General features: G+C 28.6%; 2 protein-coding genes across 6 annotated transcripts; one reads left to right on the top strand and one right to left on the bottom strand.

Moving 5' to 3' along the window:
• The first annotated feature begins 222 nt into the window (after positions 1–222).
• Positions 223–2910, top strand: LOC107463600 (laccase-6). Its single transcript, XM_016082424.3, has 6 exons — positions 223–396; positions 663–814; positions 894–1138; positions 1251–1379; positions 1590–2531; positions 2617–2910. The coding sequence occupies exons 1-6, from the start codon at positions 265–267 to the stop codon at positions 2745–2747; spliced, it is 1731 nt and encodes a 576-aa protein (XP_015937910.1). The 5' UTR covers positions 223–264; the 3' UTR covers positions 2748–2910.
• LOC107463601 (pyridoxine/pyridoxamine 5'-phosphate oxidase 2) lies at positions 2486–4986 on the bottom strand. 5 transcript variants are annotated; one of them, XR_008001958.1, is made up of 8 exons: positions 4836–4986; positions 4648–4697; positions 4513–4570; positions 4170–4202; positions 3963–4058; positions 3536–3715; positions 3197–3437; positions 2486–2732 (listed from the first exon to the last, which is right to left on the bottom strand). XR_008001958.1 is itself a non-coding variant. In XM_016082426.3 (7 exons), the coding sequence occupies exons 1-7, from the start codon at positions 4917–4919 to the stop codon at positions 3336–3338; spliced, it is 591 nt and encodes a 196-aa protein (XP_015937912.1). In that variant the 5' UTR covers positions 4920–4986; the 3' UTR covers positions 3054–3335. The 5 variants fall into 5 exon arrangements, 2 of the variants coding, with proteins under 2 accessions (XP_015937912.1, XP_015937911.1); XR_008001959.1 differs by having other exon boundaries at positions 2486–2561; positions 3177–3437; XR_008001957.1 differs by having other exon boundaries at positions 3177–3437.
• Between the last annotated feature and the right edge of the window lie 6757 nt (positions 4987–11743).

Below are 11743 nucleotides of genomic sequence, written 5' to 3' on the forward strand. Positions count from 1 at the left end.
AACCTTCCCTACCAATACCATTGTGTTCATGTTGAATAATAACATTCCCCAACACCTTATTATCACCATCTCACGCTATATGAATCATGAAAGCTGACAAATATTAGAAATATAGGAAATTGAAGAAAGAAAGAAAAAAACTTGCATACCCTTTTGATACTTTTGGCCAATAAAATAAGTAACTCTACCTAAGAGAAGAATTCCACTCTTTTAAAAGGGCTTCATTTTCATTCCACCTCAAGCCTCCACCACAATTACTCATTCATGAAAATGGCAAACTTATTAGTCATCTCATTTATGCTTTGTCTAGGTATGTTATCTACTACTATCTACAATGTGAAACTCATTGCATGTGCAAGTTCCAATGGAGTACCAACAAGGTTGTATGATTTCAAGGTATAATTTTATAATCTCAAAGTGCTGATTGTAACACTATATTTAACTTGGTAATGGATTGCAAGGAATGACTTAAATGCAGCAAGTTAAACTTAGTGCATGATAATTAAATGGTGTATATCTAGCAGGGGTTATTCTGCAAAGATCTGTACCATTGAATTATTTTGGTGTATGATACACCAAGTTTATCTTGGTGCATAGTAGCATTGTCCTAGATTGCAATGTTTTCAATGCTGTTTTTTTTTTTTTTTTTGCCACATGTGCAGGTACAAACTAAAAGAGTTACCAAACTTTGTAACACCAAGGATATTGTCACAATCAATGGCAAGTTTCCAGGACCTGTAGTTTATGCACAAGAAGATGATAGAATCATAGTCAAAGTTACCAATAAGACACCCTTCAATATCACAATTCACTGGTAATGCCATGCATTAAGTTGCTTTCAAAAGTATCAACATCATTCATCACTAACATATATTGAACTTACAAATGCTCAGGCATGGTATCCGGCAACAGTTATCGTGTTGGTACGATGGGCCGTCCTATATCACGCAGTGCCCGATTCAATCAGGACAAAGTTTCACCTATAATTTTACGGTGGCAAAGCAGAAGGGAACCTTCTTTTGGCATGCACATGTTTCTTGGCTAAGAGGCACAGTTTATGGTGCAATGGTTGTTTATCCTAAGGCCAATGTTCATTACCCTTTCAAGAATCCGTATCAAGAGCACATAATCTTATTAGGTAACTTACAAGATGCTCCTCCATTCCTTGGTTTTTGAATTCAGGTTGTTTCCTAGTTTCCTGTTCTCCATAATGTAATGCTGTTCTTGTTGGTTTTTCCAAAATATGGCAGGAGAATATTGGATAAAGGATCTCCAAGAAATTGAGCATTCAACTCTAGCAAGTGGAGGAGCTCCTCCTAGAGCAGATGCATTCACCATTAATGGTCATCCAGGCCCCAACTATAATTGCTCCACTAATGGTAATTAAGATGATAGAAGATAACATTTACTCCCATTGTTCACTTGAACAAAGTAGTACATTAAAAGATCAATGTATCTTAATACAATTTGCATATAAATACATTGGTCTTTTAATAATGAAATAGTTTTATCTAAGAGGAGACTTATTAAGAACAAAAGTAGTAACCATCATAGTTTTCTGTCTTACCTTTTCTTCCTCATAATTTCAGATGTCTATCAACTTGATGTGGTTCCTAGGAAGACATATTTGTTGAGGCTGATCAATGCTGGTTTAAACACTGAGAATTTCTTTGCCATTGCAAATCACAAACTAACAATTGTGGAAGCTGATGCTGAGTACACGAAGCCGTTCACCACGGACACGGTGATGTTAGGACCAGGCCAAACATTGAATGTCCTTGTCACTGCTGATCAACCCGTAGGGAAATACTCCATGGCTGTGGCGCCTTACAAATCAGGAAGAATTGTTCATTATCAAAACGTTTCAGCAATTGCTTGCTTAAACTATTTAGGAGCTGCATCTAATAGCTTATATTTGCCAGCTAAATTACCCAAACTCGACGATAAACTTGCCGTTAAGACAGTCATGGATGGATTAAGGAGCCTAAACCAAATGGATGTCTTCAAAGAAATTGATAAAAACCTATTCATCACCATTGGATTGAATGTTCAAAAATGCCATTCAAAGACACCGAAGAAGAACTGCCAAGCCATGAATAACGGGGTGCTGGCAGCTTCGATGAACAACATAAGTTTTGTTAATCCGAATATTTCAATCCTGGAAGCATACTATAAGAATAAAAAAGGATCATATACCGAAGATTTTCCTGACAGACCATCTAAGTTCTACAACTTTGTCAATGGCGCACCTAATAACATTCCACATGACACACAGTCATTGAATGGGACTAGAACAAAAGTCCTTGAGTATGGTAGCAAGGTGCAACTCATTTTCCAGGACACTGGAACAGTAAACATTGAGAACCACCCAATGCATTTCCATGGCCACAGTTTCTATGTTGTAGGCTATGGTACAGGAAATTATAACCCTCAAACTGCGAAATTCAACTTAGTCGATCCTCCGTACATGAGCACGATTGGAGTTCCGGTTGGTGGATGGGCAGCAATTCGCTTTGTCGCCAATAATCCAGGTAAAAATCCTTAGTGTATATTTCATTTCCCTGTTAAACAACAGGACTTATTGATTTCTTGAAATAACTTTGATAATTTTCGCAGGCGTCTGGTATATGCATTGCCACATTGATATACACCAATCATGGGGGCTAGGCATGGTATTTATAGTTTACAACGGAAAAGGGGAATCCGAGTCCCTACCTTCTCCTCCAGCGGACCTGCCACAATGTTAGACAATCAATGGATCATAACAGATACTACCTCCATTTCAAAATAAATACCATTTTTTTTTGCAATGATTTTTCAATGTACCAAAGTGAAAGTGATATTTATTTTAGAATGGAGGGTATAGCACTAACAGATGGCTAGGACCTTTTTTTCCCATTCAGGTGTTCTTTAGTCTGTAACTGTAATACATGTCAATGGTTCATTTGTTTTAAAAGTAAAAACATTGTGGATGTAAAGAAACAAAATGAATAGATAAAATGAAAATCTTTTTTGTCCCTTTAGTTTGAGTCTTATATGCTTATGCTTCATAATTTTAGAACAAAAACATAGAAATATGAATTGTAAATCAAAGTGATAAATAGTTATTCCACAAGATGTTATACACACGAAGCTAATTCCAATCCAATCTATAACGATTTGTATCAAGAACGTACAGCATTAAACTTTTCAGAACCTTTACAGGCACAAATGCTGATCTATCGTATGTTGTATGATGAAAGTCTGACTGGAACATTCTGGTCAGTCCTGCCTCCTATACTCGAAACATGCAATGAATGGTCTAAAGTGAAGTCTAAATACGACAGTGAACTTGATTACGGGTTGACCCTTTCCATAACCCAGCTTTTGTCTGTGGCAGCACTAACAACTGTTTTGAAAGTGAGCCTCTGATTACTCTTCAGATTCAAGTAATCAACCTGTAAAATGGTTGAAGCAAAAGTGAATATGCAGAAACCAAAAGAAGGTACATATTAATGCTAGACAAGGAGAGATATAAGTTATTTGTTATTACTACCTGATCTGGTTCTAGGATCAGCAGACAAAAAGCATCAACTGGACCTGTAGAAGGATCTAAAGATACTTCTGGCTGTGCTTGCTCTATTAGACGCGGAAGACCAGGGTTCGGCCCTAAATATTGTGACCTTGATCTCAGTGAATTCGCAAACCATGATTTCTCTCTTTGCTGCAGTATGAACTGATATATTCAGGGAACAACATAGCATTTTTTAAGAAAATTTCACAAGAAGAACTACTTAACAAAGCACTTATAAAAACTTCTAAGCTTCTTTACATGGAGAATCTGTTTCCTGTCACATTGTCTAATAATTCTTTTGCAATAGGTACATAGGATCATCTGAACACACTTGATCTTGTAGATTGTAAAGGTTGTAGCTACTTAACAGAATTTGATTCAACAATAACCATAAAATTTCTCATCAAACCTGAAGTTTCAGTGGGTCAGGATTCGCTCCGTCAATGATATCTATGTTCCCATGTATCCGGAATTGCTCCCAAGAATCTGTGAAGTACCAGCATATCTGAAAACAAAAACAAAAATTAAAATAGAAATAAAGTACTGAGTCTCATATCACATTCCCCTGAACCTATACATAACAAAGTGAACTTCATATAAAGAAAAAAAAAATCACCTCAGCAGAGGGCCAACGCTTGAGCTCTTCAATCTGCATTATAGATAAGCCAATATGGAATTCCAAGTAAGTACCTACTTTACAATGAAAACCATAACAATTTTTTTTCTCATTGTTTGTTTTAATCCAAATTCAACTTAAAACAAACACGCTTTTAATCATGCCAATAACTATGCTAAGTAACATGATTAACATATATTCAAACCAGCTCAACCCTAGCAATCAAATTCCAAACAAAAACTCAATTTTTAGTTCCCAAACTGAAATTCAGTAACGGATATGCAGAGAACAAAAATGTAAAAAATTATTTTTTTGAAAAGAAAAAAAAAATTAAAGAAGAAACCTTGCGATTGCGGGCATCAGTGTTGATTTGGATGTTATCAGTGTTGTCTTGGAATCCTCTGAAAAAAAGCAACAAAATAAAAATTACTAAAAAAAATAAAAATAAAAGGGAGCAAAGAGAAAGAGTGAAGAGAACCTGAAAACAACGGTGCGGTTGGAAGGTGTTCCGTTGGTTCCAACCGTTGCCTGAAATTCGTTCGCAACACATAGAATCCATGAATGTAGTAAGTAATGTTGAGTTTAACGCAGCGAAATTACAATCTTTTTGGTTTCAATTTTTGTAAAATAATAATTAAAAGGAAAATGGAGCTAGAAATGAAGTACGAGCTGAAAGAAAGTAGAGTGCTTGAGATGAGAGTTGGATTCAAGAGCGTTCAGAAGGAGCTGCTTCCATGCCACTGTCGCCATTTCCGATGATGATCCTTCTTTTTTTTTTTTTCTTTCTCTTTTTTAGTTTTTTATTTTCTTTTTAAAATTTTTCGGTCTTAGGCTTTAAGTTTTAACTCTGTTCTTGTTATAACCAAGTTGATTTAGTCCAGTAATTAATTTATGAAGAGTGAATTTTGTTTATTGTATGTAATAATTTACGAATTAGTCATTGATCTATTAAATTAAAAAATATTAAAATATCATAAAAAACCAAAACTTATTATTATTATTATTAGGGTAAAGTATTAAATTGGTTCTTATGTTTCTGTTTTAATCCTTAAAGTTTAAAGTGTCTTATTTGAATAAAAAAAATTTCATTTAGCATCAATTTAGTCCCACAATGAGGTTAAAGTTAAATAATTAACGGAATGTCCTACATAACAACAGTACAAGAACAAAATCGATAATCTGGAGAACAAGTACAAGCTCAGGCACAAAATCAACCGTTGATGCATCAATACAATTATTTATCATTCTCTTTAATTCTATAGAAAATATTTTATTTATATTATAAGAAAAATAATAAATAAATGTATTGATGCATCAATGGTTAATTTTGTACCTCTGAAACTTGTACTTGTTCTCCAGATTACGTGGACATTCCATTAATTATTTAAGTTTGACCTCACGCTCACTGTGGGACTAAATTGATGCTAAATAAAACTTTTTTGGATTCAAATAGGACGCTTTAAACCTTAAGGACTAAAACAGAATTATGCCCAAACATAGAAACCAATTTAATACTTTATCCTTCTTATTATTATTATTATTAGTTTAATTTTCATATACACTCTATTACTCAAACACACAAATTCTCTCTAATTAAATATTTGAGGATTTGTTAATTAGTAGTATAACACGAGCAATATATATATGACTTAGGTAAATATGATTTTTTTTATCCATTTTGATAAAAAAAAATATGAATTTACTATTTTATATACATATAGTTTCGACATATTTTTTAGAATTAAAATTAATATAGATATTTTTGTTTTACCAAAAATAGAAGGTTTCGAACTCACAATTTTTTAAGTGAATATAAAAAAATTATGTCATTTGAGTTATAATTTATTGATAAATTAATATAGATATTAATATAAATATAATTAATAAATTATATTGGCTGCTTGAGATTCAAATCTGTAACTAATCAATGAAATAGAAATTGGATTTGTTGATGAATTTAAAGAGTAAAATAATAAAAAACCTCTTTTCAAGTCTTGCTTGTATTTTTTATTGTATTTTAAAAGCACATTTTAATAGTATTATAAAAATAAATATTTGATTAAATTTTGTTTAAAAGATATTTTTATATTTTTAATATATTAAATATATAAAAAATTTAAAATGTTTTCATTATAGTTTTAAAGTAGGATGTATATAGTTGATTAGGCTTGTTTTCGAGCACCAGCTTAGGGGATTCCTATATGGACCAAGGCCGGGAGTATTGATTATGTATATAGTAACAAGGTGTGAAGGGTTGTATGCTAACTTATGACTCGTAAGACAGTACATATATATATATATATATATATATTGTATTGTATTGTATTGAAACGAGAAGAAAACTTGTATTTTTTTTTTGTAGGAGAAAAGAAGACTTTCTCTTTTTGTGGTATTAGAAAACTTGTTGTTTATTACTTTTAAAACATTTCATGGACATAGGGTTTTTCTTGGATAGCCTGCTACATAAGGCCTAATAAAAGAAGTAATTACAAGTCCAAAAGTAATATATATTGGGATCTTACACCCTGCTATAATAAGATGATCTATGACAAAAACAAAAAATATTCAGTAGTGTTTAGGAAGATCCAAGCCGAAAAAGTCAACAAGAGGAGAGGTCCAATTCTACCGACCACTTTTTCCAAAAATAAATTTAAGAAAAAAAACTAGAGAACACAAGGTGATGGTTCTTGTGATTTAGGGATGGCAATGGGTATCCATACAACATAAAACATGGACCCTCCCCTCGAGAAGTCTGTTTAAGAAATTGCCTTTTCTCCATTTTCGTCACAGTCCTTATTTATTTCCTCCCTGTGTGGGAGGCAATATTCGTTTTAAAAATAAAAAATTCAATTAAAATGTATTAAATTAAAGATAATTTAAATGTATTTAATATAATAATATAAATTTAAAATCTTTCACATACAAATCAAAATAAAAATAAGATAATTTTTTTTTAACATGGTAACTTAACAAATTTTGATGGACGATTATAATTTAGTGATAGTATTCCTTTCTTATAATAATTTAAATTTGAATAATTAGTTGCTGTAAATTTAGATATTATACACATTATTAATTTGTTTTTAAACAAAAAAAAAATAAACATATAGAAATTTAAGATTTTATGTTAACTTGCGTGTGTTTATACATAAAAAATATTTTAGTAATTTTACACTAATATAAGTTTAGTGAGTCCTTATAAAGCGAATACTTCAATTTTGGCCTCTATTCCTTTTTTTTCGCGGATCCTCAAATTTAAATTTTTTTGTCATTCTTACTTCTGAGTGATATGATTCTAATTTGTATTTAGTTTTTTTTTTTCTCTACTCCAATCTCATTGCAATATATATGAAAAACAAGGTGGTTTTTTGGAAGAAATTTAAAAGAGATTAAGGTTAGCCTCTGCACTACATGACTTGGTCTAGTGATATTTGTGTATGCGTTGTTAGAGAGTACATCAAAATTTAAATCTTAGTTATAAGTAGAAAGTGATTATAATATGAAAACCATTAAAAAATAAAGGTTTGTATATTAACATATATGACAAACAAAAAAAAAGATTAGCCTCTAGAAATATAGAGCACTAAAACTAAGTCTAAACTCCAACACACTATAAGTGTGTTGGAATTTGGCCTGAGAGCACACCATTAATCTCTTCCACTTATTTTTTTTTAAATTAAAAACAAAATGGATAAATAACATTAACAAGCTCAAAAAATCTCAAAAGGGGTGAGAAGGGTGTAAGAAACTGTTTAAATTTATTTGGAAAGGTACCATTTTGTTTGAGTATTGAGTAACACTGCTAGATATGATAAGTAGTAGCAGCTAAGTAGAAACAACGGTGGTTTTGTGTTAAGTTCTACCCATCATGTTTTTTTATGACAATGTCAAAAATACGCTTATTAAAAGATATAAATAAATATAAAAATAACCTATTTTCCTAAGCAATCAAAAAAATGTTCACACATGAATCACTCGTTGATGTAAACTTTCATTATTTATTTATGTATTTATTCACGGAAATAGATTTTTTAATTTTTCTTTAATTATTTTGTCAATTAGTAAGATTTATTATTATATATATTTTAAATGCAATCAAGAGAAAATATATAAAAAAAAATCTTAAATGATAAAAATTATACTTAATAAAATAATTAAGGATTGATTTTAGCTTTTTACTTTGATTCACCGTAAAAATTATATATTTAACTAAGAAAATTCACTAAAAAAAACTTCGCATTTTTTTAATTTTTTGCATTTATAAAATTTTAAACCAATAGATTGTTACATACACAAGATATAATTCGAATTATCGACACTTGTTTAAGTAAGCGAGTGAACTGACCACTCGACCAAACTAAGTTAGTTCTAACATACACTTTATTAATTACAAGCTTTTCTCGTCATAGCACGATTTTAAAAATCAAATTAGACCAACCAATTTAATTGGATTAATCGAAAATCACTAATCAATTCGGTTGACAGAAAGAACTGTTTGGCAAAAAATCAGAAAAATAACATTTATTTATTAATGTTATTTCTTTTAATGGCAGAACATTACGTGTTAACAAACATTTTAATTTTTTTTAGTTATAAATTTTGATTTTTAAAATTATATATTAAACTACTCTGATTAAACTTCAGTTAAACCACTGAATTATTAAATTAATTACCTTACCGGTTCATGACGGATTTGGTTCTCACAACCTTGCATGATACTCATTAATCATACTCGAGTCCATTCTGACACCTATTTTAATTTCTATTTGGTTCAATAATTTTCACAAACAATAATAATGGATTCGATTTTATTCACATAAGAGGAGGAGCAACTTTAGCCATATGGTGCACGCATTCCCTTTTTTTTTTTAATTTTTAAGTAAATTAATATATTTATTCATTTGGTCAAAATAGGAAACTCAAACCAAAAGTAAAAGGTCTTGGTCTTGTGCTGTTTTTTATTTATTTATTTTTCCCATATTTCAACACCCCACTACTACTTCCATCTATCTTAAGCTTCAATCGTTTAATTTTTATTATTTTTAATTATCTTCCTTTTGAATAATTACCCGTGCTGAGTTTAGTCCAAATTATTTTGAATTAAAGAGGTTGACCTCGTTTCCGTCGTCACTTATTTATTTATTTTTCGGTTAAATGGTTGCGAATATAATATATTTTTACAATTTTATCTGTGATAAATTTTGTTGAGCAAAAAATAGAAATACAATTTGTAAATAAATTTCATATGTTGTAAATTTATATATTAGATTTATCTGTTAAATATTTTACTGTAATTTTATCTCAAAAAAAATAATATACCCTAATATAAATCTTAAAATTAAAGACAAATATAAATAATAATCTCAAGTCTCAACCCTACCTTGACCTTGTCCTGCATGCAATATGTTCTACTCTTTTATAAATTATTAGCTCATGAAACATGAGGTTATCTTCATGGTTATATTTTTAATTTCAATCATGCTACGTATATATAAAAATTTAGTTAGTAATTAATTATTGTATATAAAAATACGTATTTATTATTTTATAATGATTATTTATTTATTGTAATAAAATTTAATTATTTTATTATGTCAATGCAAATTTAATAATATCCGTAATTGATTATTTAATTAAAAAATATATAAATTAATACGTGTAAACCCCAAGTGTATCACCTCTTCTGAAAACGTATTAAGGACTTGTTTGGTTAGTTTATAAGAAAATATCTTTTTTTAAATTATCTTTTTTAAAAGATTTTATGAAAAAATAAAAATAATTTTATATTTTGACATTTCATACAAAAAGATTTTTTTATCTATTAATTATGTTTGAATATAATAATATAAAAGTATTTTTTTTATTTATTTATTACATAAATATTTTTTTAAGGAAAAAATATCTTTTAAAAAAATATGTAAATTACAACTTCTCAAAAAGATATTTTTTGATTTTTTTAGTGCTTTTATTTTTACCACTCGAAATTTACCAAATATGTTAAAAATAAAAAAAATTTCAATAATTTTTTTTTATTAAAATAATGACACCCAAACAAATACTAAATTGTTAAAAAAAAAGTAATTAATGAAAATTTTGTCCACCACCACTGACGTTAGAGAGGTAAGCTTGTATAATTATATTTATTGTGTCAATTTATCATTTACTATATATTATTATTTATTTTCTAGAGTCAACCGAATTTAAGAAGATCTGATCTTCTTGTGTCAAGTTATAATGATGTGAATTAAACATGGATAATAATATATACTTTCTAGCACTATAATGAAACAGTATTCTCTAAGTCAAGTACATTGTTAAATGCTAGTAGTTTAGACTTTAAAGCATATTCTAGTTACATATTCCCATTATGAATTTTAGTTTTTTATTTATCTATCTAATTAAATTTTTTTAAAATTAATTAAAAATTTTGACTTAATTATTTAATATAAAGAATGAAATAATGATATGGTAAAAATAATAGTGTATGTTAAATGTGTATGTAGCATTATTTCATATAGGTTTAATTATTCTATTAGTCCTATAATTTCGCAAAATTTTCAATTAGGTCCTTATACTTTCTTTTTTCTTTTAATTGAATTCCTGCACCAATTTTTTTTCAATTGAGTCCCTATATTTTTTTCTTTTTATTTGAGTTCCTATACTAATTTTTTTTTAGTTAGGTCTCTATACAATTAAGCCAATTACTACCAACATGGACCTAATTGACAAAAAAATTAGTGCAAAGACTCAATTAAAAAAATATATAAAGATCTAATTAAAAATTTTGCAAAATTATAAGAATCAACAGAATAATTAAACCTTTCATATACATATATGCTCATCTCCTTTATTTTCCTTTTTTCTAAGAAAATATTTTTACAATAGTTTTGTAGTAGCTAAATAATAATTGGTTCAAATGTTAATATACACTTGACATATATACATAATAGGTTAATTAAAATGTTGATGTAAAACACCTTGTATCATATTAGTAATTAACATATATATTAGTTTTTAGTAAATCAAATTTGTATAATATATAAAGACTAAAATAGATAAATTTTAAATTTTAATAAATCAAATAAAAAATATGTTTTATAAGGACCAAAGTAAAATTATTAAAAAATATTTTACTCAAGTATTTAGTATAAAAAAATTTAATGAGATGATACAAATCGTGCTAAATATGATCCATGAATTATAATTCAAATAATATAATCTCTTTGTACTCACCTAGCTAAAAGTTACGAATTCGAATCTCATTCTTAACTTAAAAAAAAGTATTAAATGTGTGTGGTCATTTTTTTTCTTTTTTCTTTTTAATTTTTTTTAAATAAAAGAAAAAATACTTTGTTCAAATGTAAACACACGTGACGTGTTCGTCTTTACAAAGAATAAATAAAGCCATATAGATTATTGTTATTATTAGCTAATTAATTAAATTAAATACCTTTGTATTTCAATTTACGGCACTATTTTTTTTACCAATAATACAAAACAGCCATGGTCCATAACCATGCAATAATAAAGAATTGCTATACGTAGTTTTTAATTATTTTTCTAAATATATATAT

This window comes from Arachis duranensis, chromosome 8, assembly GCF_000817695.3.
Source record: "Arachis duranensis cultivar V14167 chromosome 8, aradu.V14167.gnm2.J7QH, whole genome shotgun sequence".
In the NCBI taxonomy this organism is placed as follows: domain Eukaryota; kingdom Viridiplantae; phylum Streptophyta; class Magnoliopsida; order Fabales; family Fabaceae; genus Arachis; species Arachis duranensis.

Coding starts and splice junctions, on each gene's coding strand:
- LOC107463600 (XM_016082424.3), top strand. CDS start 265: ATGAAAATGGCAAACTTATTAGTCATCTCATTTATGCTTTGTCTAGGT. Junction 815..893: donor TTCAATATCACAATTCACTG/GTAATGCCATGC, acceptor ACAAATGCTCAG/GCATGGTATCCGGCAACAGT. Junction 1,139..1,250: donor AGAGCACATAATCTTATTAG/GTAACTTACAAG, acceptor AAAATATGGCAG/GAGAATATTGGATAAAGGAT.
- LOC107463601 (XM_016082425.3), bottom strand. CDS start 4,919: ATGGCGACAGTGGCATGGAAGCAGCTCCTTCTGAACGCTCTTGAATCC. Junction 4,571..4,647: donor AACCGCACCGTTGTTTTCAG/GTTCTCTTCACT, acceptor GCTTTTTTTCAG/AGGATTCCAAGACAACACTG. Junction 3,438..3,535: donor TGATCCTAGAACCAGATCAG/GTAGTAATAACA, acceptor ACCATTTTACAG/GTTGATTACTTGAATCTGAA.